At 53.3% G+C, this 24,420-nt stretch overlaps 1 protein-coding gene across 1 annotated transcript; it reads left to right on the plus strand.

Annotated features, from left to right (window-relative positions):
- The first annotated feature begins 283 nt into the window (after positions 1 to 283).
- Positions 284 to 22,470, plus strand: LOC116838622 (E3 ubiquitin-protein ligase TRIM39-like). Its single transcript, XM_075061462.1, has 6 exons — positions 284 to 787; positions 9,678 to 9,773; positions 14,139 to 14,369; positions 15,018 to 15,040; positions 15,140 to 15,243; positions 22,310 to 22,470. The coding sequence occupies exons 1-6, from the start codon at positions 368 to 370 to the stop codon at positions 22,453 to 22,455; spliced, it is 1,020 nt and encodes a 339-aa protein (XP_074917563.1). The 5' UTR covers positions 284 to 367; the 3' UTR covers positions 22,456 to 22,470.
- The last annotated feature ends 1,950 nt before the right edge of the window (positions 22,471 to 24,420 follow it).

Consider the following 24,420-nt stretch of genomic DNA (forward strand, 5'->3'; position numbering starts at 1 on the left):
ACATAACTTATTTTGGCAACCACGGCAGATGGCTCACCCCACTGTGGTAACCTTTATCCCCTCTGCTCCTAGTAAGTCTATTTTGTCTTCTTTGTGTACTAAATTACAGTACCTATTCGTTTCTTTCAGTTGCTTTTTTGGGGGCTTTTCAGGGCTGTGGCTTCTGCCTTTTCTTTGGCGGGGGTGGGATGGTATAGAATATCCTGCCAGAGTGTGTGATTGGCTCCTGGTTGCATGATCTAAAAACTTTAAAGGGCTGCTTGCTGTTGATATTTTTCCTTTTGCTTTCGGGTTGCCTGTGGGTGTGGTTGGTTGGGCTACTGGCTGCCTGCAAAGGGCAGAGACAACAGACACCCACCCAGCTGCGATGGCCTCTCCAGCTACAGCAGGGGACATAAAAGATGATGTTATTTGCTCCATCTGCCTGAGGTATCTGACAGAGCCGGTGACTATAGCATGTGGGCACAATTTCTGCCGAGCCTGCATTGCCCAGTACTGTGCAGAAAAGGGAGCAGGGACACCCCTGACCTGTCCCCAGTGCAGAGCCCAGTTCCAGAAAGGGGAGTTCAGGCCCAACACCCAACTGAACAACATTGTACAAAAGCTCAAAAAACTGAAGTTAAAACCAGGAAAAGGGCAAGAGGAGGAACTGTGTGAGAGGCACCAGGAGGCTCTGAAACTCTTCTGTGAGGGGGATCAAACTCTCATCTGCGTGATCTGCCGAGAATCCCGGGCTCACCGTGCTCACACAGTGGTTCCCATTGAGGAGGCTGCCCAGGTGTACACGGTAGGAAAAGCTGTTGACTTTGCATAATTAACTCCCTTAAGGGCACAAGATTTATTCCTCTCCTCAATCCAAGGACAAACGTTCACACCTGGCTGCCTAAGGTTAGGCACCTAAACAAAAGGGGCCTGGTTTTCAAAGGGGTGAGCACTGGGGGTGTGCGTAATGGAAAAAGAACCAGACATTTTTTGCCCCAACACTGCAAGTTTCAGTGCCTGATAGAGAGAACAGGGCTGATGGCTCTTTGTGCACCTGCAACCCATCTGCCAGGTAGAGTGGGAAGGAAGAAGGGCTGGGTTCAGTATCTAGGGGTTCCTTTTCAACAATATAACACAGAACCAACTCGTGCCCCCACCCAGTAACCTGGGCAAACCACACCCCACCCTGCGTGCCTTTGAAAGGCAAAACTTCCTCTCTCACAAGCACTGAGCCTGAGTGTAGAAAACACAGGCACTGGCTGCCTTATTTCCCCAGCAGTGCTCAACCCCTGCTCTGGCTTCATTCCTTCCCTTCCCCTAAGACCATACCCCGACCCAGCCCTGTCTCTTCCTGCCCATTCTGCCCCCTCCCTGAGTGTACCCCACCCTCACTCTGACCCCTCCCCCACAGTGCCTCCTGCATACCATTGAACAGCTGATCTGTGGTGAGTGGGAGGCACTGGGAGAAAGGGGGAGGAGCTGATCGCAGGGCCGCCTGCACTCAGGAGGTGTTGTGGGTGGGGGAGGAGCTGATAGGCGGAGCAGCCAGTGAGTGCTGAGCACCCACTATTTTTTTTCTGTGGTTTCTTCAGCCCTGGAGCACCCACAGAATTGGTGACTATGGGAGAAAAGAAACTTTAAATGAGAGGAGGGAAGTCACCTGACATTAATTAAGGAAAATGCCACAAGCAGGATTCATAAACATAAAACCCTGAGCAAAACTCCCACCCCAGAGTGTGATGGGCAGTGTCTTCTGCCTCAGGTTTCTGAGTTCTACAACCAAGAGTTTCTTTAACAAGTCCCTCTCTGCTCCCTCACCACACCCCACTCACAATGGCTGTCCCTGGTCAGTGAAGACTCAGAGTTCACAGGTGCATCTGGGGAGGGGGTGGGGAAGAAGGCACCTTGCTTGGTCCTCTGTCCAAGCACTTGCTCTGGTGTCACCACCGTGCCACACACCCACCTGGTCCATTCCACTGTCCGCCCTGCCAGCTGTCACCTACTTCTCTGTTATAACCACTGCTGAACAGTCTTTTGAGGTTCTACCCTGCTTTTAGTGATTGTCAGCTCTTAGGCTTTGTCTACACTACAGAGTTTTGCTGGCAAAAGTTATGCCACTTTAATTAAAACCACTGTTGCATTTGCACGTTAGCTCCTTGTGCGGGCAGAGCACATTCACACTAGCAGCTCTTACATCCACACGGAGAGCAGTGCACTGTGCAACTGGCCACAGGATGCTTTGGGAAAAGTTTGCAGTTCCTCATGGGGCAGGTACATCATCACATGATGCAAGTTCTCAATCACATCTTTCCAAGGGGCATCCTTTTCCATCTGAAATGTGGGGGACATAGGCACCGACTCCATAGGTGTTCCCGGGCTGGAGCACCCACGGGGAAAAATTTGTGGGTGCTCTGCACCAACTGATAGCCAAGCTCCCCTCACTCCCTGCCCCACCTTCTTCCCCGCCTCCTCCCCTGAGCGTGCCGTGTCCCTGCTCCTCCGCCTAACTCCCAGCGCTTCCAGTCCAGCTGCCACCAAACAGCTGTTTGGCAGTGTTAGCAAGCTCCTAGAGGGAGGGGGAGAAGCGGGAATGTGGCATACTTGGGAGGAGGCGGGGAAGAGACAGGCCCAGGGAGGGGATTTGGAGAAGGGGTTGGAATAGGGGCAGGGAGGGGGTGAAGTTAGGGCAGGGACTTTGGGGAAGGGGTTGGAATGGGGCGGGGCAGGAGGCAGAGGGCAGGTCAAGCACCCACCAGAAAGCAGGGAAGTTGGTGCCTATGGGTGGGGGGAGGGAGAGGACAGTGGTGTATCTGGGGCAGGGGAGGCAGCAGGCTGACTGACCTGCCCTGGAGGAGGGGAACACCCACACACACACAACAGTCCCTGGCACTGCTCGGCACAGCAGTCTCTCCCGAAACAGCATGCTCTGCCTACCCACTCATGGTTCCCTGTGGTTCCTTCTGAGTTCTCCCACAAGCTGCCTCAGCTGCCGAGAGCAGCATCTTGAGCAGTTCTGTGAGCTCTCTGTGCTGAGGAATGGCAAATCAGCACAGCAGTCTCTACCCCGTGCCCATGACAGCTGTCTGCTAGCTGCTGTGTTCCTAGTGCTTGGCAGAACAGGACCATGCTAATGATTTGCTCTTTGTTCCGGAAAGAGAGCAGCACATTCAGCTGTCAGATACCTCCTGGAACTTTGAAAGGGGAGGGGCGCAGTCTCAGATCAAAACATGGAGCAGAGCAATCAGGGCAGGCATTGTGGGATACTGGCGAACAAAACAAACAGCAGTGTCCATACTCAGGGCCATCCCTACTCCACCCGTTCCCCCAAGACCTGCCTCTTCCCAACTCTGCTCCATTACCTTCACACTCCCATTCCACCCCTTCCCCCAAGTCCTTGCCTCCGCTTTTTCCAGCTTCTGACCCCTCCCCTGAGTGATGCCAGGAGCCGGGGGGATGAGACAGAGCAGGTTGGACTGGGGCACTCGCTGCTGCCAGTGCCAGGTCCCCTGCTAGCCCCCCGGCCACCCTGGAGCCCATCCTCCTGCAGCATGGGGCCGGAGAGCATTGTCCTGCTCGGTCCTATGGACTCTGTATACTCTGACACTTTGTCGACAATAAAGGAAAGGGAAAAGAAAAAAGTCTCTCATAGTTGTGGAAGTATTTTACGATCACTTAACAAAACAAAAGAATCCTAATAGAGCCTTAATTACAGGCAGGCCTCAATTTATATGGTATTTTTTGCATGGTTTCAGTTATACATGGTCAAGTAATTGTGATTTTTTTTTTTGCACACGTTAGGGATTCACTTTTACACAGTGCAGCACGGTGACCAAGATGCATAAATCAGTGGCATAGCCAGGACCCGACACTTGGGTGGGCAGGCAATGATGGGGGTGGGGGAGGGAAGGCAGGAGGGATGGAGCAGGAGGGATCGGGGTGCCCCCTCCAGCCAACCTTGCAGGGGGGCATGGAAACTCTGGTCAGGGTCCCCCCAGTCCCAGGAGTGCACCCAGGCCATGACAGCTTGTGCCACTCAGTGGCTCTCCTGCTGGGGAGTGGGGTCTGGGGCTCACCCCGCTCTGCCCAGTGCTCCTGTGGGTAGCTGGGCACGAGGGCTTGCCCATTCCACTTCCTGGTGTTTCTCCTAGGGAGTGGGATCCAGAGCTCTCACAGCTCTGCCCAGTGCTCCTGCTGGGGGCTTGCTCTGCTCCACCCAGCACTGCTGCCAGGGACTGGGGTGAGGGCATGGGGGGTTTACTCCACTCCACCCTCCTGGCATTCATCTTGTGAGCATGGAACCTAAACCCTTATTTCCCACAGACCCTTGGCATCTTTTTACATGATTTTTTGTTTGCACAGTGTTTTTAAAGAACATAACCCCAGTGTAAATCGAGACCCGACTGTAGTTCTATCTTTCAAGAGTGGGGAAGAGCAAGTTAAACCAGGCCTAGGACTCTTGGGTGAAGGTCACACCTCCGAGCAGGCACATTTGTCCCCACCCTATCTTAATCTTCACAGGGCTCTGGCATCCGAGCCTCCTGCTTAGAGAGTTCAGTAGAGGGTAACCCCCTAATTCAGGGCAGGCTAAGCACAGCTCTGCTGCCCTTTACTCATACAATTAATATAACAACATTAATAACAATATTTCACTATCCCTGCATCAGTACTAAAGTGATTTGTAACCCAACACCTGCCAAAGTTGATCAGTTTGCAACAACAGCTCTGTCTGCTGGATACTTAGGCAGAGTGGGTGTGTTCATGTAAGTACAGTCTGGTCCTGAAGTCTTTTCTCCTCCCCAGCTAGCTGTCAGGGGAGAGCTCATTCAGATCCTGCTTACACACAGGGCCCGTGCAACCACTGGGCGGACTAGGCGGCCGCCTAGGGCGCCAAGTGGTTGGGGGCGCCAAAAAGCGATACCTCAAACATTTTTTAAATAGTGGAGCACAAGGCTGCCACTGCTCCCTGCCTCCCAGCTCCAGAGGGGCTGCCCACGGCGCAGCTAGTCCCTCCCCCCGGGGGAGCAGCCGGTGGTGGGGCACAGTAGGAGAGGGTCTAGCGCTAGCAGCTGCGTCTTCTTCCCAGCGTCGTGGGCCGAGTCGGGCTCCCCGCTCCCCCTGGAGCTCTCAGTGGTGGCGGCAGCAGGCTTGGGTGCAGGGAGGGGCTGGCTGCTTGTGCCGCCACTGAGAGCCCGGGGACAGCGGGGAGCCCGTCTCAGCCCACGACGTGGGGAAGAAGGTGCAGCTGCGCTCTGCTCTTCAGGCAGAGAAATTGAGTGTCTACTCCATCTGCAAGGTACCTAGCCAGGCCACAGGGAGCCACATGGGCCCACAGAGTGCCCGGGGGGTGGGCAGGTCCAGTCCCTGGCCTGGGGAATGGTGTCTGTGGGAGCAACCCGGGCACCCCTCCCCCAGCCAGCACCACCCTCTCCAACACCCAGCGACCAGCTACCTTCTCCCCTTTGCATTCCTAGCCCCAACAACCCACCCTGTCCTGCCACTTTTGCCTCTGTGCAACCTCTACCCAGGAACATACCGCGCCAGCCACAGTCACCTTCACCCCTGCATCAACCTTGGGAGTCCTCCCCCCCCCTACCTGCCATCTCCCTTCTGTCCACTCCTCCCTTGTGCAAACCCCTCCGTGTCACCTTCACCCCCCTGCAACAACCCCTGGCACAGACATACACCCTGCCTGCAAGCCCCTTGCAACAACCCCCTCCTACCCACTTCCTTGTGCCGCTCCCTCTCTGCCACTGCACCCCCTGCAACAAGCCCCTTTTGCCTCAGTGGAATCTCTTCCCTGCCACTACACTCCCGCCCCCTCCACCTCTTGGCCACCTCCACCCCCTGCAACAATCCTGTGCACCCCCTTCTCTGTCACCTTCCCCTGGAAGAGCCCCCATATGACCCCCCCTCTTTGCAGCCCCCCCCCTCGATCTCCCCTGGACTTTGTGAACATCTAGACCCCTGGGGGAACTTTGGCCGTAGAAGGTGGGGGCTGGACATCAGAGGCGGGGGAGCAAGGTGGAAATTTCACCTACGGCACAAAATATCCTTGCACTGGTCCTGCTTACACACCAAAACAATCTGGACCCTGACACATCCGTGAACATCAGTGGCACAGAAACTCACAGCTGGTATCTGCGCCCTGCTCTTCTTTCTCTACGTATATCCCTCTTCTCTCCTCTTTCAGCTATTCTCTGTCCAGCAGCCCTGCTCCACCTATATTAACTCCTGCAACCATTAGCCCAGATAAAGTTAGTAGGATGTGGGCTGATCTTACAGCTTAGATACACCATTTACTATACACCAGGATGTACACACTATGGTATTATAATTGTCTGGCAAAGTTGGGGCCATCTGTGCTCTAACACGATTGGGTTTTGGCAGCATGGGTGAGACAATGCGGTTCTGGAACAACATTAAAGAATCATGTTAGTGCTCCCATCTCCCGTCTGGGGTTATGTCTGAGCTAAAGAGTGGGAGGCTGACAGGGCTGTCCTTAGCCATAGGCAGAACAGGCAGCCGCCTAGGGCACCTCTAGGTCTGGGGGCATCACTCTGTCGGGAGCCCGGACAGATGGGAAGCAGTGGAGCATGTAAGAGCAGGGCTACTGGGTCCTAGAGAGCCGAATGCAGCACAGTCTGAGGGAGGGGACTAGTTGCTGGGAAGTATCTGGGAACCGGTGGGGGAAGGAACTCACCTGTGAGTGTGACTCTTTCCCCCTGCATGAGGGCTGTAAGGGCTGGGTTGGGTAAGGTGCTGGCGGGGGGGAGGGGGGAGGCTGGCTGCCTACCTGCTGAGGAATGACAGTGAAAGTAACTCACTTCCTCACAGGCAGCCAGGATTGGAATGGTCACACATGGCTGGGCTGGGGATAGCCAGATAACATGTGTGAAAAATCAGGACAGGGGGTTGGGGTAGGGTGAGCAGATGTCCCACTTTTATAATTTTGGGGTCTTTCTCTTATATAGGCTCCTATTCCCCGCCACCTCCCATCCTGATTTTTCACACTTGCTGTCTGGTCACCCTAGGTGGGGGTATTTGGTGCCTATATAAGACAAAACCCCATGTATCGGGACTGGCCCTACAAAATCAGGACATCTGGATCTGGTCACCCTAGCTGGGGAGCGCGTCTCTTCCCAGGGTTGGCAGTGATTCATCTCATCCAAGGGGAGCTGCACAGGGCAGGATGAGCTGCTGTGGCTCCATGGGTGCCCCGTCCCTGAGATCAGATGCTGTGCTAACTTCACCATGGACCGTTGGGCTGGCGGCGGTGCCTATTGGCCTGTAATCGGACCTGAGGGTTTGCTGCTGCTGTTGCCACTCTGCACCCCAAGAGGTAGATTTTGGGGTCCTGCAGTTTTCCATCTATCTCCTCCTCTACTGCAGCTGTTGGACCAGCAGGCTGGGGGTTGAGCCAAGCATGAAAGCAGTGCTGTGTTGCCATTTAGATTGTCATTTAACAAATTTGTTTGCCAAAAATGCTTGCTAACAATCCTGAATTCAATTTCAATTTTTTAAAAAAATCAGTATCTTAGCCAAAAACAGAAAATTAAGTTGTTGACAATTATTTGTGACAAGTTTGGTGTGGGGAAGGAAATGGGCCAGTTTTCATCAGAGAAACAAAAAATGTTGACTGACTTTCCTATAGCCCTGTTACTGCTAAACAGAGCCCTCCAACAACTGTAATATGCTCATCTCCTTACTAGTGTATAGAGCAGGGGTTCCCAAACTTTAACAGCCCACGAACCCCTTTCACTAAATTGTGAAATGTCATGAACCCCCTCCTAAAAATGAATATTTTCAGGGATTTAAGTTTAAATTTCCTCAGTGTGATGGATGCCCCAACTGCCCGCCCCACTTTTACTGGGGTTCAGGCTGGGGTTCGGGCTGCTGGCTCCCCCGCTGATGGGGGCAGGGCTCAGACTGCCAGCCTCACTCTTCCTGTTACTCAGGCTGCCAGGCCTGCACAGAGCACTGGGGTTCAGGCTGCCGGCTCCCTTGCTGACCGTCAGGACTTGGGCTGCCAGCCCCAACTGCCCATCCCCACTCTCCTTGGGGCTTGGGGTGTCTACCCTGCAACTGGGTCCCACCTGCTGTCTCCAGTGCCTGGGGTCCTCTAGCCACCATTAGTGAAATTTTTCTGGCGAACCTCCTGTAATGTTCTGCAAACCCCCAGGGGTTCGCAAACCCCTGTTTGGGAACCACTGGTATAGAGCAGGGGTCAGCAACCTACGGCACACGTGCCAAAGGTGGCATGCCAGCTGATTTTTGATGCTCTGGGATTCCGGCTGCTGCCCCACTGCCAGTCGAGGTCCCAGCCGGCGGCCCCACTCAGCACCCGCTGCTGGCCTGGGGACCCCCAAGGAACCTGAGGCTGGCAGCAGGCTAAGCAGGCCGGTGGCTGAGACCCTGACTGAGTCATTCAACGCACTGTCTGCCTGGGGTTCCATTCACTCAGCTAGTATCAGGCTGAGCGCGACTAAATTCAACAAAACAGGAAAACAAGAGTAACTAATGACAAAGTGCAAGAACCTAAAGAGCCTTCTGAAGCACAGTGATAGTTTTGATTTAAATGGACTTGAACTGTACTAAGAATTGAGTACACTGTCATCAATGTTGACACATGCAAAATCGATGATGGACATTGCACAGTTTATTCATACCAGAAAACTTGTTGATATATATATATCCTAATGTGTACATTGCCACTCATATTCTACTGACAATTTCTGTAACAGTAGCATCAGGAGAACAGAGTTTCTCAAAACTAAAACTCATTAAAAACTATCTCCGCTCTGCAATGAGTCAGGAACACTTGACTGGTCTTGCTAGTCTTGCAATCAAACAAGATATCACTTTGTCTTGGTCATACGACGACATTATTACTGAATTTGCAGCCAAAAAAAGCCAGAAAGATTGCTTTGAATTAAAAACTAATCCTTGTTTCAATCCTTCTTCATATAAATTTCCAATAAAATGTTGACAAATTAAAAAAATTATATTATTTGCATCATTCTGTCAAATCAGAATTTTTTCTATAGTGCTACTTCTTTAGTGCTAGTTCATCAGCATTAGTGTGCTTCATTAAGTTAAACTGGTTTTAATAACATGCATGTGGCAAGTTTTCCAATACTGTAAGCATATGTTTGTGTTGCTCAGAGCAAATCAGGGACAGGGGTACCAGTTTAATAATCCCGCATAGGGCACCACAAATCCTAAGGACGGCCCCGTTCACCTCGTACAGTTAATGGGACTGCGCTGGCTCAGGTGCTCGGCTGCTGCCTGAGTTAGGCCACATGGGAGCCTGGACAGACGGGAGCACAGTGGGGTCTTGTTCCTGGCCTGGCTCTGGTTACTGTGCAGTGAGGTGCAGCCCCAACCTCTTCACTCTCACCGGCAGAAGGGATCATTCAGAACCTTCCCAGCTGTTTCCCCTTTGGCCTGTGCTCAGTGGTGTGAAACTTTAGCTCAAACACAGGCTCTGAGAAGTCCTGAGTGTCTGTAGGAAAAAGAGCCCCTGCTCTGAGACTGGTGTCTCTGATCCCATGAGGACTTTGGGGCTGGCAGAGCCGAGTCTGCTGTTCGCTTCCAGGGTGCTTGGTGCTCATGTATGAAATGTCAATGTGTACAGTACTGTCCAGCCATTGGAGAGGCAGGCTAATGGCTGTTTATCACACGCGATGCCCCTGCAGGTGAAACTCCAGGGAGCCCTGGGCCCTCTGAGGAAGAAGCTGGAAGAGGCCCTGGCTCTGACATCTAAAGAGCAGAAGAAAACCACAGAGTGGCAGGTGGGTGTCCGGGTTTATTCCTCCCTGAGCCCTTCCCCCTGCAGCGTTCCCAGGAATGACAGGGCCGTAAAGCTCCAGGATGAAGTTATGAACCTGCTCTGGTTATTTGCTCCATTGCACAGTCTTGGTGCCAGCCATGGACAGCACAAGCCTCCGGCATTTGGGGAGGCTGGGTGTGGGTGTCAGATGCTCCCCGGTGCTTGGATCATCACTGCTCCACCCCCATCTGTCCTCCTCTCCCCGAGGCCCCATCCATGCTCCACTCTTGCTCTGCCCCATGCCCAGCTCCCGCTCAGCCCAGCTCCCGCTCACCGTTCACTGTTGCAGCTCGCTCCTCTCCCCCACCCTCTCCCCCAAGGCCCCCTCACCTGCCGCTTGCTCCTTTCTGCCACCTCCTGCCTTAAGAGGGAGTGACAGGGGAGAGGCGGAGAGGAGCAGATGGTGGGACCCACCACACAGCTGACAGGTGGCAAGCGGTGGGTGCCACGGGCTTCAGGGGATGAGCGGGAGCGAGGGCTCCGGGTGGAGCGCAGGCAGCACTCCAAAGGCAGCAGGTCTGCAGGATCCTCCAAAGAGAGGGGCACTGCATCCTGTTTGGGGAGGCTTAGCTTCCCCTGGCCTATAATACCTGCCATCCAGGGTGTTGGCAGCATCAGGCTGTGTCTCTGGTGGGGATCTCAGCGCAGCAGCTCCTGTAGGCAGAGGCTGGGCAGTTCCTGGCTCTTGTACAGTGGTGCAGACCCACCCGAGATCTCTGATAGGGGAAAATTCTCCATATTGAGTGCAATGTTTTCACTATTACATGGATCCTGTTTCCCTCCTTCAGATAGGGATGGTGTGTTGGCTGCTACAGCCATCGGTTTTCAGTGGCCTCCATGACAAAGCTCTGCAGCTTTTTTGCTGCCTGGAGGAAACAGATTGTTCCTTCTTGCTCTGCACCCACAATTCCTGCAGTGAATCTGCCCAGTGCCTGGGCCAGACACCGGAGCTGGGAGGATGATTTGCCCCCCATGGGTGAGGTTCAGAGTCACATAACGGGCTGGGCTGGGGGCATGCTGGGAGCTGAGCTCTTCTGAACATCAAACCTAGTTGTGAGTGTAGAGTTCTGTGGAAAATCTGCCCCCAGGGTGCATCTACATGGCCCCAACAGCCAGCTGCAGGCTAGTCATTAAGTAACACCCAGGGGTCTGGGTGGGTGTGTACAGCCCATGCTGCTGCAGCTTCATAGCTACCAGTACCCAAGCTAGCCAGATCAAAGCTACCTGTGTGTGTCTACACACAGTGCTGTGTCACCTTCATTGCAGTGTGGACACCCCCTGAGTGAGCAGAGCCAGGAGCAGGTCAGAGTAAAGTCAGGCAGCGCTCAACCACTTCACAGCCTCTGTTGCCATCACGTGGCCACTTCATCCCAGTCACCTGCTACTGTCACTGTGACATTACTGTGCTTGTCTGTAGCCAGCTGATGAACCCATGGGACACAATGTCTGTTCTGGTTCACCTGCCTTTTACAGTGAAACCCCTGCAGAGAGCGTTGGGGGCGTGAGGAAGACGCCAGCAGCAGGGATGAGAGGAGAAGTTAGTGTCTTGCTATTCAGACAAAACTGGCCATTTACAAGACCTGAAATGCTCAGAGCTGGGTGCCTCTGGTTCTGCATCTGAAGCCGTATTTAGAGCCCGGAAGAAGTGGGCTGATTTCCAGAGAACAGAACCGCAGCAGCTCCCACTGCCCACACCGGAAGCAGCTGGTGCTCAGTTCCTCAGACAATAGGGATTTAGGTGCATAACAATTGACACCCAGGTTGAATGTGTCTGGCAAAGGGCCCAGCCAGCGCCATGGAGATGGCTGCACCTTGGGACAGTCACTGGTGTGGTTCTGAACCCATTGATTATTGCCCAGTGAGAGCGAGTTACGTCCTCCATCACCAGAGGTCACAGTCCAATGACCAGTGTCACTCGGCAGAGTAACTGCAGCCCCAGGGACTATGAGATGAGGCCCAGCAGGGGTGGCCAGTCACCCACTGAGAGGGGCTGTCATGGGCCTGAGCCAGGTGGGGAGTATCCCCGTGGATGGGAGCAGGGCTGGGAGGTGACAGGCCCTATGAAGGATGCGCTGGCCATATCTGATGGGGGGAGATATTAGGGATACGATAATGCTGCGCCACTCGAATTAGCTGTAACTCAACAGCTCCCAGGGGGCAGGAGGAGAAGGAGGCTGCAGCCCTACGGCCCTTTGCAGGGTCCAGGCCACATGTACAAAGTCTCAGACAGGTGCCAGCAGGGGCTCCCGAGGGAGCTGACGCTCTGGGGATTACTAGTGCTGTACCTGAGTTGTCTGAGTATCCTGTGGCTGCAGTGCTCCTAGGGGTGGGGTGGGGGTGGTCTGGGGGATGGGTCTGTGTCCAAACCCCCTAAGCAGATGGGCCCAGGGGTGTTGGAGGGCTGCACTGGGGGCTCAGATTAGCCAGGGCAGGGGCAGGAGGTGGACGTTACAGCATTCAAACAGCTGCCTCTTCGGACAGACGCTGAGCACAGCCACTCCCCCATCACATAGCTGAACCCAACAGACAGAGGGGTTAGAGTCCTGCCCAGGGAAGGGGAGGGGGGTGAGGACAGGGCAGAGGTTGCGGGTGGGTGGAAGATCTGGGGCTCACGTTCCGGGGTTTCAGGGAGGAGGGCTCTGGGGGCAGGGAGGAAAGGGGTTGGGGAAGCTGCTTAAGCCCCTGGCCATGTTGGCATCTCAAGGAGAGTAAGAGGGACTTTCCCTCACATCACTGGGGTGGAGTCACACTGGGGGACAGGCTCAAACCAGGATCACCCAGCACCTCTTGGTTGAGCTGCAGGGGAGCTAGAGAAGCCAGTGTAGAGCAGCCAGCCCCTCCCCCTGCCAGGCTGAGCACCGGCTCAGCATCGTTCCACGGCTCCTTTCAGAGAGCATATGGGGACACAGCTGGCATCCGCCAACCCTGCTCTGGGAGCCTAGAGGGCTCCCTAAAGGCTGCGATCCCAGGGGCACTGGGCACATGGGCACGGGGCACTCATGCAGACTGGGTGAGGCCAAAGCCAGCCCTGACAATGCCTTGGGTGCCCAACACCCATGTGAGCCCCAGGATGGCACCCAAAGACTATTAGCACCAGCCCTAGGTCCTGAACTTTGCAGCCCTGGGAGCAGGTTGTCAAAGAAGGAGCGTCACCCACATCCACTGTGATGGCTCCCATGGGCATCTGAGTGCCCAGCACTTGGCACCCAAATCCCCCCACGGACACCCTGCAGCTCCCTGTAAATCTCTCCTGTTCCCTTGATTTCTCCCCACTCTACTGTGTCCATCCCATGCCACCCCCAATAACATACTGTGGCTTTACAAAGCACTCTAGACCACCCTGCTATAGAACTGACCATATTAACTCTGAACTAAAACAAACCCTTTTTGGTACATTTCCCAAAGAAGTCAATATCCTTACAAACCTGATACTGATCTAATATCCCCTGCTTCATGGACAGAGGTCCTGTCATAAATATAAAGGGAAGGGTAACAGCCTTTCTGTATACTGTACTTTAAAGTCCCTCCTGTCCAGAGGCATCAAATCCTCTTATCTGTAAAGGGTTAAGAAGCTCAAGTACCTGGCTGGCACCTGACTCAAAGGACCAATAAGGGGACAAGATACTTTCAAATGTGGGGGGAGGCTTTGTTTTTGTCTGTTCTGTTCTGGGTGCTTGTTGGAGACAGATCAAGAAAGCGAGCAATCCAACTCCATTAGCATTCGTAAGTATTAGCGAGGGAACGCGTTAGCTTACTTTGATTCTGGCTTGTGATTTTCTCTGTGCTGAGAGAAGGTGTATTCCTGGTTTTCTTTTTGTAACTTTAAAGTTCCTCTGTGTTTTGAATCTGATTGCCCTGTGAGATTATCTTCCGTTCTAATTTTACAGAGGTGCTTCTTTTACCTTTTTTCTCTCTAATAAAGTTCTGTTTCTTTTTAAAGAAACTGATTGGTTTTTTTAGTGTCCTAAAAAACCCCAAGGTTGGTTTGTGCTTATCTTGTTTATTCTCAAGCCTCCCCAGAAAAGGGGGTATAGGGCTTGGAGGGATATTAGGGGGGAATAAGAACTCCAAGTGGTCCTTTCCCTGAGTTTTGTCTAATCACTTGGTGGTGGCAGCATCACCTAATTGATGGTACAAGGGAGAATTTGTGCCTTGGAGAATTTTTAACCTAAGCTGGTAGAAATAAGATCAGGGGGTCTTTCATGTGGGTTCCCATATCTGTACCCTAGAGTTCAGAGTGGTGAGGGAACCCTTGACAGGCCCAGTCCATGTAACTCAACATCTGGCTCACATTTTCTCTGTGCCTTTCCTATTTTTCTTTCTCAAGGGGAAAATAAAAAATAAGAGAGAGATGATTTCAGGTGAATTTAACAAACTGCACACACTGCTGAGAGAGGAGGAGCAGATGCTTCTGCAGAGACTGGAGGAGGAGGAGAGGGAGACTCTGCAGAGACTAAGGAAAAATGTAACCAAACTCTCCCAGCAAAGCTCCTCTCTGCAGCAGCTGATTGCAGAGATAGAGGAGAAGTGTCAGCACCCGGTTGCTGAGCTGCTAAAGGTGAGATGGCATCAAAATTCTTCACCCAATGAAACAAATGTTAATGTAAAATAGTGTATGAGATTTTACCACAAAACTGTGAAGCCTGGAGGGTTCGTCTGTTTTCTAGATTGGGGTGGCCAACCTGTGGCTCCAGAGCCACATGCGGCTCTTTAGAGGTTAATATGTGGCTCTTTGCATAGGCGCTGACTCCGAGGCTGGAGCTACAGATGCTAACTTTCCAATGTGCTGTGGGGTGCTCACTGCTCAACCCCCTGCTCTGCCCCAGGTCCTGACACCACTCCCCTGCAAGGCCCCTGCCCCTTCCCCTGAGCCTGCCATGTCCTCACTCTTCTCCACCAGAGTCTCCTGCACACTGCAAAACAGCTGATTGTGGTGGGTGGGAGGCATGGGGAGCCAGGAGGAGGCGCTGATTGGCAGGGCTGCCTGTGGGCCGGAGGCGCTGAGGGCTGGAGGGTGGGTAGCAGATCGGGTGCTGCTGACATATTACTGTGGCTCTTTGGCAATGTTCACTGGTAAATTCTGGCTCCTTCTAAGGCTCAGGTTGGCCACCCCTGTTCTAGATGAAAGTTTGATGCCCAGAGTAAAACTCACAGTTTTATGCACATTGTGTTAGTATAGAGCATTGATTCTCTTTTTCCCTTTCAGGATGTGAAAAGCACCTTGAGCAGGTGTGTTTCCTATTTTCATTGCTCTTATATTCGTGGTGGTGGTTCTGGGATGACGTGTGTACAGAACAGCTGAGTGATGATGGGACATTTTCTTCATAGGAGTAAGAATGTGAAACTCCAGGAACCAGAAGCTGTTTCTACTGACCTGAAGAACGTGTATAAAATTTTCCTTGACATGAAGGAAGCGCTGAAGAGATTCAGAGGTGAGTGGAATCTACTGGGACATTCCACTATGTTGTGCCTGGGGATCTGGACAGAGCCTGGGACCCTGGGACACATATGGACCCAGTTGACAGGCTTGGAGCTGTGTGATAGCTGGAGATGGAGGCTGATGTGCTCAGTGCTGGGCAGTTTGCCTGCTACTTACAGCCACCTGCTGGTACTTGCCCAGGTATCTGACCAGGCCCCATCACTCTGACATCCTGACTCCTCCATGGCTGAGTTAATGGGTGTCACTGAGCCAGATGAGGCCTGGACTGGGCCCATTGTGCCAGGAGCTGCACAGACAGGTAATGGATGATGTGTCTGTGCTTCTCTCCTGGGACATGCGAGGGCTGCGTTGTGTGGGCACCGCTCAGCACTGCCACAGCCCCCATTAGCCAAGGCTGGCCGAGCTTTCTGAGCTGGACGAGAGGCCGGTCTGGCTGCTGCGGTCTGACCTGGCCCTGTGTTACTGGGTAACAAGCTGAATCCTACGGGCCCCTCGTCTGCTCTGAGCACAGCCCAGTGTGAGGTTGGGTCAGTGGTTTGCTGCTCAGTGAGTGAGACTCACGCACAAGAGTGTGACCCTGTCACAATGGCTGAGTGTGAGCTGCTCCCATCCAAGACCCCAGCGTGGAGAAGGGGGCAAAGGCAGAAACCTGACAGTGATGAGGGACAGAGAAGAAACTAAGGCAGAGGAGATGCGGATTGGGAAGGTTCAGTGAGCTCAGTCTGTGATTGTTGAACTGGCCCTTTCATCGTACCCCCGCCGCTCCTCTCTTCCCACCCACCCCCAGCAAGGAGCAATCGAAGGGGCCAAGCTGGGTGTGTCTGTCCCAGCCGATGGAGGCTGTGCTGGCTGCAGGGCCAGGATCTCAGGGCTCCAGGGAACAGGAACACAGACTGTGGGGAAAGCAGCTTCCTCTCTGCTACCGGCTGGAGCCAGCACATCCCTGCTCCCCTCCCCGTTCACTGCTCCCAGCCCAGCACAGTCTGTGGTAGGGTGACCAGATGTCCCGATTTTATAGGGACAGTCCCGATATTTGGGGCTTTTTCTTATATAGGCACCGATTTCCCCCCAACCTGTCCCAATTTTTCACATTTGCCATCTGGTCACCCTAGTCTGTGCCCACTCGACCCTGAACACGGCTGGGCTCTGGGCCATTCCACACCCCTGGCCTCTGAGCCTGTTGGGATCCTGAGCCAGTCACCTCGGTGCCGCATTCTAGGGATCACCAGCCTGTGGGAAGCCTCCTGTCAGCCTACCCCCCCCCCAGAAACCCCTTCCTAGGCATGGTCCCAGGCCCTGAGAGATTCGCTGGCTCCTCCAGGCTGGCCAGGCCCAGGATCTCCAGCAGGGCTGTTGGTGCTGACACCGGGCTCACTGCCAGAGCTCCCAGCCCCTGACCCAGCCCGGCCTGTTGTCCCACCCCCCCCAGAAGCCCCTTCCTAGGCAGGGTCCCAGGCCCTGAGAGATTCTCTGGCTCCTCCAGGCTGGCCAGGCCCAGGATCTTCAGCAGGGCCATTGGTGCTGGCACCGTGCTCACTGCCAGAGCTCCCAGCCCCTGACCCAGCCCGGCCTGTTGTCCCAGCGCTGACCCCTCCCCTGCGGGTGGGGACGCTGCTGCTCTCAATGGCTGAGCCCCTCTCTCTGTCGCTGCCTCTGCTGCTGCGCTCGCAGGCTCAGCTTATGCCAGGGCCAATGCGGCGCTGCTGGGGTTGCTCCTTCCTTCGGCATCTGGGTTCTATGTGTCTGGGGCAAATGGCAGGTGAGTGGGCAGAGACCTGCTCAGAGACACATGCCCTGTGCTGCACCCAGAGGGCAGAGACCAGCCAGGGCTGGGCAAAAAAGTGCCACTGTGCTGGGATTAACCCTTTCCTTCTCCCCGCCCCAGCAGCCCCGGCCGGTCAGTGCCACTCGACTGCCTGTGCTCTGATCCAGGGGACCTGGGTCCGGCAGCTCGGGGGAGCTGCTGGGTGAATGTGTGGGGCAGAGTAACCAGGCCTCCCTGCGCTCCAAGGTTCCCGTGTGCAATGGGGAAGGCCCCGCGCTGTCACACAGCCCTTAGGGGCTGGGCAATGAGTGTTATTATTGATATAGTGCCCACGAGTCAGCCAGGCGCTGCAGAGACAGAACAAGGAGCTGCCAGCCCCAAAGGGCTCCTGGTCTGAGTGTGGACAAGGCCTCACAAGGGGAGCAGCAAACGCTGAGATGGTGCAAGGATCCCAATGCACTCATGGGCCTCTCTGTCTAGGGGCAGACAGAGTATTGTAGTGACTCTGCTGACTCCGTGCTGGGCCCTGGGTCACTCCCAGTTTAATATCCAGCCAGCAGTGGGCTCAGTACCCCCAGGGCACAGGCAGTCAGAGGGCAGGAGGAGCAGGCTCAGAGACAGCTGCAGGGAAGAGGCCAGGAGTCAGGTGGGAGGCACCACCCTGCGTTCAGTTGCTCCAGGTTCTCACTTAGGGACGCAGTCTGCATTGGGCCCAAGTAGACAGGTTGAAGAGAGCGAGGCTCTGTCTGCCTGGGGAACGGGTAGCAGTTCTGTTAAATGGGAGCCAGTTATGCAGACTCATCATGGGGTGGCTCCCCCAAGCTCCCCCTCAGCTGACTCTGGGTGGTCCTGCAATTGCCCTGCCTCTGTTTACTCTCTTCAGCCCTCAAACTGCTCCCCACAGTCCAAAAGGGCTGAGACAGTCTCCTGCTGGGGTCCTCTCTGAGTCCCAGTAACCCCAAAATAAAATCTTTTCCTTTACTCTGCTCCAGCCGTTGGCTTTAATTCAAGGGCTTCGCTCTCCTCGCGTCAAGAGCCCCCAGCCCTCCTTCCTGGAGCTGGATTCAGTTCAGACTGTACCTTTGTTCCCTGCAGCCCTCACCTTCAGGCCTCTGTTCTCATACAGTTGCTGTTCTATCAATGTCATCTCTGGCAGCTCCTCCCTCTTAGAGGAATTCTCTCTAGGCCAGTGGTCCCCAACCTTTTTGTGGCCAGTAGCACATTCATGTTTTCAGAAGGGTGTGGCGGGCACCAACAGTTTTTCAAGGCTTATTTTGTATTTGTACATTAAATAATACGAAAAGCATCATATTTAATATCACATAATATATGAATCCATAAGATAAAAAAGGGTAATTTTACATGTAAAAGGTATTAATCAAATTATTCGACAATTACTCTTTCACCTTGCCCTGTGAATTTGCTCTTTTTTATCCACCTGAAAGAAAAATTAAGGAGTTTTTACAAAATAAATATCATAAACAGTTTTCATCTTATTTATTTAAAGAAAGTAAAACATTGTTGAACTGCTGGTCCAAATATAGTTATAATTCTTACTTTAACATAGAATGAAGCCTGCAGCCCCAGAGTTCTCCGTCCCTGGCAAGGGCAGGGCTGCGGCTTCTCTGGGGCTGCAGGCACCAGTGTTCTCGATCCCCGGCAGGTGCGAGGCCGTGGTTTCTCTCCGGCTTCAGCCACAGCCCCACGCCTGCCGGGGACCGAGAACACCGGCTCCTGCAGCCCCAGAGAAGCTGGAGAGAAGCCATGGCCCTGCGCCTGCCGGGGACAGAGAACACCAGTGCCCGCAGCCTGCAGTCCCGGAAAAGCCGGAGAGAAGTCGCGGCTCCACACCTGCCAGGAACAGAGAACTCGAGCTGCAGGCTGGGGGTGCCGGTGTTCTCTGTCCCTGGAAGGTGTGGGGCCCACCTAGTGCCCAGCAGGGAAGAGAAGCCATGGCCCCGCACCTGTTGGGAAAAGAGTACTCTTGGGCTGCAGGCTGCAGGTGCTGGTGTTCTCTGTCCCTGGCAGGCGCGGGGCCGCAGCTTCTCTCTGGCTTCCCTGGGGCTGCAGGCGCCAGTGTTCTCGATCCCCGGCAGGCACGGGGCCGCGGTTTCTCTCCGGCTTAAGCCACGGCCCCGCGCCTGCCAGGGACCGAGAACACCGACGCCTGCAGCCTGCAGCCCCAGAGTTCTCTGTCCCCAGCAGGGGCACGGCCCCAGCTTCTCTCCAGCTTCAAAGCTGGAGAGAAGCCACAGCCTCACCCCTACCAGGGACAGAGAACTGCACCCGCAGCCTGTGGCCTTCGAGAAGCCGGAGAGAAGCCGCAGCCCTGTGCCTGCCAGGGGCAGAGAACACTGGCGCCTGCAGCCTGCAGCCCTGGAGTTCTCTGTTCCCAGCAGGTGCCGAGCCGTGGCTTCTCTCCCCTGCTGGGCACTAGGCAGGTGCACATAAATGCCCCAGCGGGCGCCATGGTGCCCGCGGGCACCGCGTTGGGGACCAGTGCTCTCGGCGCTCCCCTTCCTGGCTCCTTGCTCTGTGAGTTCTCCTAGGATTCCCTCTCCTCAGCAGCTTCCTGTTTCTGGGATCCCTCCAGCTGAGTCCTGGTAACCCTTTATCAGGCTCATTAGCTGTTTAGCTGCCAATCAGGCATCTAGGGATTTAATTACTTCCAGATGGGGCTAGGTCAGCTAGTTCTCCCTTACAGGAGCCTGTCATAGGTAGGCTGGGCCATGATTCCCCTTAAAGGACCGGCCCCCATGACCACCCTTCCCCTGGTCTACCTAAAGACAGGTTTGACTGTGGCTAACACTTGGTTATGTTCTGCAGCCAGGGGGCACTTCCTGCCCTTCTGTCACAAGGAAACCTACAAGGCCCTGGGCCATATTTTTAAAAAAACTGAAAAAATGAAGAGATCAGGAGTTGTGTTCCCAACAGTCCTGTGTAGCTCATGTGATGGGCAAAATCCCCCATAGTCTTCAGCATGGCCTAGTTCAGAACAACTTGTACTCTGTGAGCCAGGCCCTCTGGCCATAGCAGAAGCAGGCAATAGCACCGGGCTTCCACCATTGCTGTCATGTGGCTGTAAAAGATACGCGCTGGCTACAGAGCTTCCACCGGAGCCAGATCCACACCAGATGTGCTCATCACAAGGCCCTTTAATGCTCTGCCAGGTCCGGCTGAGGTTAGCTTAAATAAGGTCTGTTACACACAGCCCCACCTAGCTACAAGGTCCCTCCAACAACTGCCTCCCAGGACACACACACACACGTGCCTTTGGAGTTAAGTTTGTCTTTCATTCAGAGAGCTCCTGATCAGCATCTCCAATTATTACTAAGCACAGCTTTTTCCCCTGCATCCTTCACTAAATGAGCTCTGGGAGCACATTTCAGATCCTCTTCCGTCCACATGGCTGGTGTAACGTTATCAGCTGGGAAAGTGCCTTTCTGCTGCTCCCCTTTTCCTGTAGAATGGACTTCGGTTTAGCCCAGCTCTGGTTTGGGCTTGTGTTGCTTTTTCAGGTCTCTGGGGGGAGAGGTCCCCAGTCTCTTCCTTTTCTGTTTCAACTTCCTCTTGGACATGTGTTTTATGGTGGCTTTTCCCTCCAGCAGGTGGAATCCCCACCTCAGACAGTCCATCTTCCACGCGATGGGCCTGTACCTCTGCACCTACCACAGCGCTGTCCTTGACCCCGTCTACACTGCGCCTTAAATTCGAATTTAACAGCGTTGATTCGAATTAATGGTGCACCCGTCCACACTACACCGCCCTGTAATTCGAATTAAAGGGCTATTTAAATCGATTTTAGTACTCCTTCAAAACCACAGGAGTAACCCTAAAATCGATGTTACTAATTCGGAATTAGTGTAGTGTGGACGGAAATCGAAGTTACTGGCCTCCAGGAGGTATCCCAGAGAGCACCACTGACCGCTCTGGACAGCAGTCAAAACTCCGATGCACTGGCCAGGTAAACAGGAAAAGCCCCCGGAGTTTTGAATCAGTTTCCTGTTTGGCCAGCGTGGGGCTCTGAGCAGCACAGGTGACCACGTACAGCTCAGCAGCACATTTAAAAATGCAGTCTCCTGAGAATAGAAAAAGAGCTCCAGCATGGACCACAGAAGAGCTAGTGGATCTCATTGCTATCTGGGGTGAGGATTCAGTGCTTACAGAACTCCGTTCGTCAAAACGAAATGAGAAAACATTTGAAAGAATTTCAAAGTCTATGATTGAAAAAGGACACAGGAGGGACTCGTTGCAATGTAGGATAAAAGTCAAAGAACTGAGGCAGGCATACCAGAAAACCAGAGAGGCAAACGGAAGGTCTGGAGCAGGTCCGAAAACATGCAGGTTCTATGCAGAGCTGCATGCAATTTTGGGGCTTGGCAACAAGTACCCCACCCGTGGCCGTGGATTCAGAGGTCAGTGTTGCAATATCAACCGTGCCTGAGGATTCTGCAGAGGGGGCAGATGACGAAGATGAGCAGGAGGAAGAGATTGCAGATAGCACACAGCTCTCAATTACCAACAGCAGCCAGGAGCTGTTTTTGAGCCCTGAATTACCCTCCCAGCCCAACCAAGCCACTATCCCAGACAGTGAAGCCATGGAAGGGACCTCTGGTGAGTGAATGTTTCTATCAATCATGGTTACAAAACAAGCGTTTTTTAATTATAAATTTGGAAGCATGCGTTGTCATTCCTTCTTAGCCAGTACAGTTACAGGAAAAGTTCGTTAACATGTCTGGGGATGGAGTGAAAATCCTCCCAAGAAATCTCCATGAATTGATATTGGAGGAAATCAAAGAGCCTTTTCAGTAGATTTCGGGGCAAGGCAGCCTTATCCGGTCCCCCATTGAACGAAACTTTCCCCCTCCAGGCATGCATGACGTAATTTGGAATCATTGCTTCACAGAGCATAGGAAGGCTTGTGCTGGCTTCTCTGTCTGTTTGGCGAGCAGGGACTCTTCCCAGCTAACAGCCACGCGCTGTGAGGGGTGGAGGAGGATGCTTTAGGAGGGAGGAGTGAGGAGCTGGAGAACCCTGGAGAAGTCAAACATAAAGACTTACCATGGCTGCATGGAAGCTGAATTATGATTACAGGACCGGAACCTGCGTCTGCAGTGTGCTCTGACCCCAGGGACAGAGGCTCTCAGTATTAAAAGATGCAAAATTCGACCTTGTAGTGAAATCACATGTGCTATGTAAGGTGCATAGTTTGGTTCACTGTGAGTACAATCATTGTTCTGTAAAATGTATCTTTTTACATACTTCTCTGTACTCTCTTACCTCCCCCATACAGCTGCGCACTGTTCTGTACTCCCTGCCCCATCTGGAAGGCTAGCCAAAAGGCGGAGGAGAAAGAGAACTCGAGATGAAATGTTTTCAGAAATCATGGAAGTAAGCCACAGTAACAGAGCTCATCATAATGATTGGAGGAAGTGGTAGCAAAATACAAGAAAGATGCCAGTGACCGGGAGGACAGGAGAGACGCTCGAGATGAGAGGTGGCGGCAGGAAGAACAGAGGTGGCGGGAGGAAGACCGGCAGGTAGAAGAGAGGTGGCGCAAGGAAGACCGGCAGAAGATCAGAGGTGTAGGCAGGAAGATCTGCGTTGGCGTGATGGAACGCTGGAGCTGCTGCGTGAACACACTGAGATCCTCAGACGCATGGTGGATGGTCAGGAACAGCAGCGGGGTTACAGAGTGCCACTGCAGCCCATGTTTAACCACCCTCGAAGCTCCCCAAGTTCCATATCTCCCTCACCCAGACGTGTTAGAATGCGTGGGGAAGGCTTTCTTCACCAGAACACTCCACCCCCATGGACAGCCCAACCAAAAGGCTGACATTAAGCTGAAATGTGCTTCATGGGCTTTCCTTACCTCCGATCCTCCTCCAAAAGCACACCATGCAGGGATACCTAGATAATCAGTGCCTCTTTATATAATTACTTTCTAATCAAGAATACATCCAAACGGGGGAGGGTGGTTTTCTACAGGAATGATTTTTAAAAAAGAACTCATGATTTTTAAGCAATAACAAATGACTTTTAATACTGAATAAATGATTTTTCAAATATACTGACTTTATTTCCTTCAGCTAGATGTAATCAAAGGGGGGGGGGGTGGTTGCTTTTAAAAGTCCTTCAGCAAGCTGTAAGTAAAGGGGAGAGGGTGGTTGCTTACAGGAGTCAAGAGAGGCGGGAGTGTTCATCAAGGGGAAACAAGCACTGCAGTCACACCATACCCTGGCCCGCGCTGAAACTACTTTTCAAGGCTTCTCTGATGCGCACCGCCTCCTGGTGTGCTCTTCTAATCGCCCTGGTGTCTGGCTGCTCGTAGTGAGCGGCCAGGTGATTTGCCTCAGCCTCCCACCCCGCCAGAAAAAGGTCTCCCCCTTACTCTCACAGAGATTGTGGAGCACACAGCAAGCAGCAATAGCAATGGGGACATTCTTTTGGCTGAGGTCTGAGCGAGTAAGTAATGATCGAAAGCGCCCCTTTAAACGCCCAAATGCACACTCTACCACCATCCTGCACTTGCTCAGCCTGTAGTTGAACAGCTCCTGACCACTGTCCAGGCTGCCTGTGTATGGCTTCATGAGCCATGGCATCAAGGGGTAGGCTGGGTCACCCAGGATAACGACAGGCATCTCAACATCGCCAACTGTTATTTTCTGGTCTGGGAAGTAATTTCCTTGCTGCAGCCGTTTAAAGAGAGTAGTGTTTCTGAAGACGCGAGCGTCATGAACCCTTCCTGGCCATCCCACGTGGATGCTGGTGAAACGTCCCTTGTGATCCACCAGTGCTTGCAGCACCATGGAAAAGTACCCCTTGCGGTTCACGTACTGGGTGCCCTGGTGCTCTGGGGCCAAGATAGGGATATGGGTTCCATCTATGGCCCCTCCACAGTTAGGGAATCCCATTGCAGCAAAGCCATCCACTATGACCTGCACGGTGGAGTTTTGAATCAGTTTCTGTTTGGCAGGATGGGGCTTGAGCATCACAGGTTGACACGTACAGTCTCGAGCCAGCACTTTAAAAATTGCAGGTCTCCTGAGAAAGAAAAAGAGCTCCAGCATCGGACGCACAGAAAGCTATGGATCTCTTGCTATTGGGTGAGGCTATCGTGCTTACAGAACTCCGTTCGTCAAAATGAAATTGCAGAAAACATTGACAGAATTTCAAAGTATATGATTGAAAAGGACACAAGGAGGGACTCCGTTTGCAATGTGTAGGATATAAGTCAAAGAATGCAAGGCAGAGCATACCATGAAAATAGAGAGGCAAACAGGGTTAAGGTCTGTGAGCATGTCCAAACAACTATGCAGGTTCTTGTGCAAGCTGGCATGAATTTTTGGGGGCTTGGCAACAAGTACCCACCTGTGGCGTGGATTCCAGATGGTCAGATGTTGC

Source organism: Chelonoidis abingdonii, unplaced genomic scaffold, assembly GCF_003597395.2.
Source record: "Chelonoidis abingdonii isolate Lonesome George unplaced genomic scaffold, CheloAbing_2.0 scaffold1562, whole genome shotgun sequence".
Classification (NCBI taxonomy): Eukaryota; Metazoa; Chordata; order Testudines; family Testudinidae; genus Chelonoidis; species Chelonoidis abingdonii.

Excerpts from the sequence above, each read along its gene's own strand:
- LOC116838622 (XM_075061462.1), top strand. The coding sequence starts at position 368 with ATGGCCTCTCCAGCTACAGCAGGGGACATAAAAGATGATGTTATTTGC. Across the intron at positions 788-9,677 it reads AGGCTGCCCAGGTGTACACG|GTGAAACTCCAGGGAGCCCT; the intron begins GTAGGAAAAGCT and ends ATGCCCCTGCAG. Across the intron at positions 14,370-15,017 it reads CGGTTGCTGAGCTGCTAAAG|GATGTGAAAAGCACCTTGAG; the intron begins GTGAGATGGCAT and ends TTTCCCTTTCAG.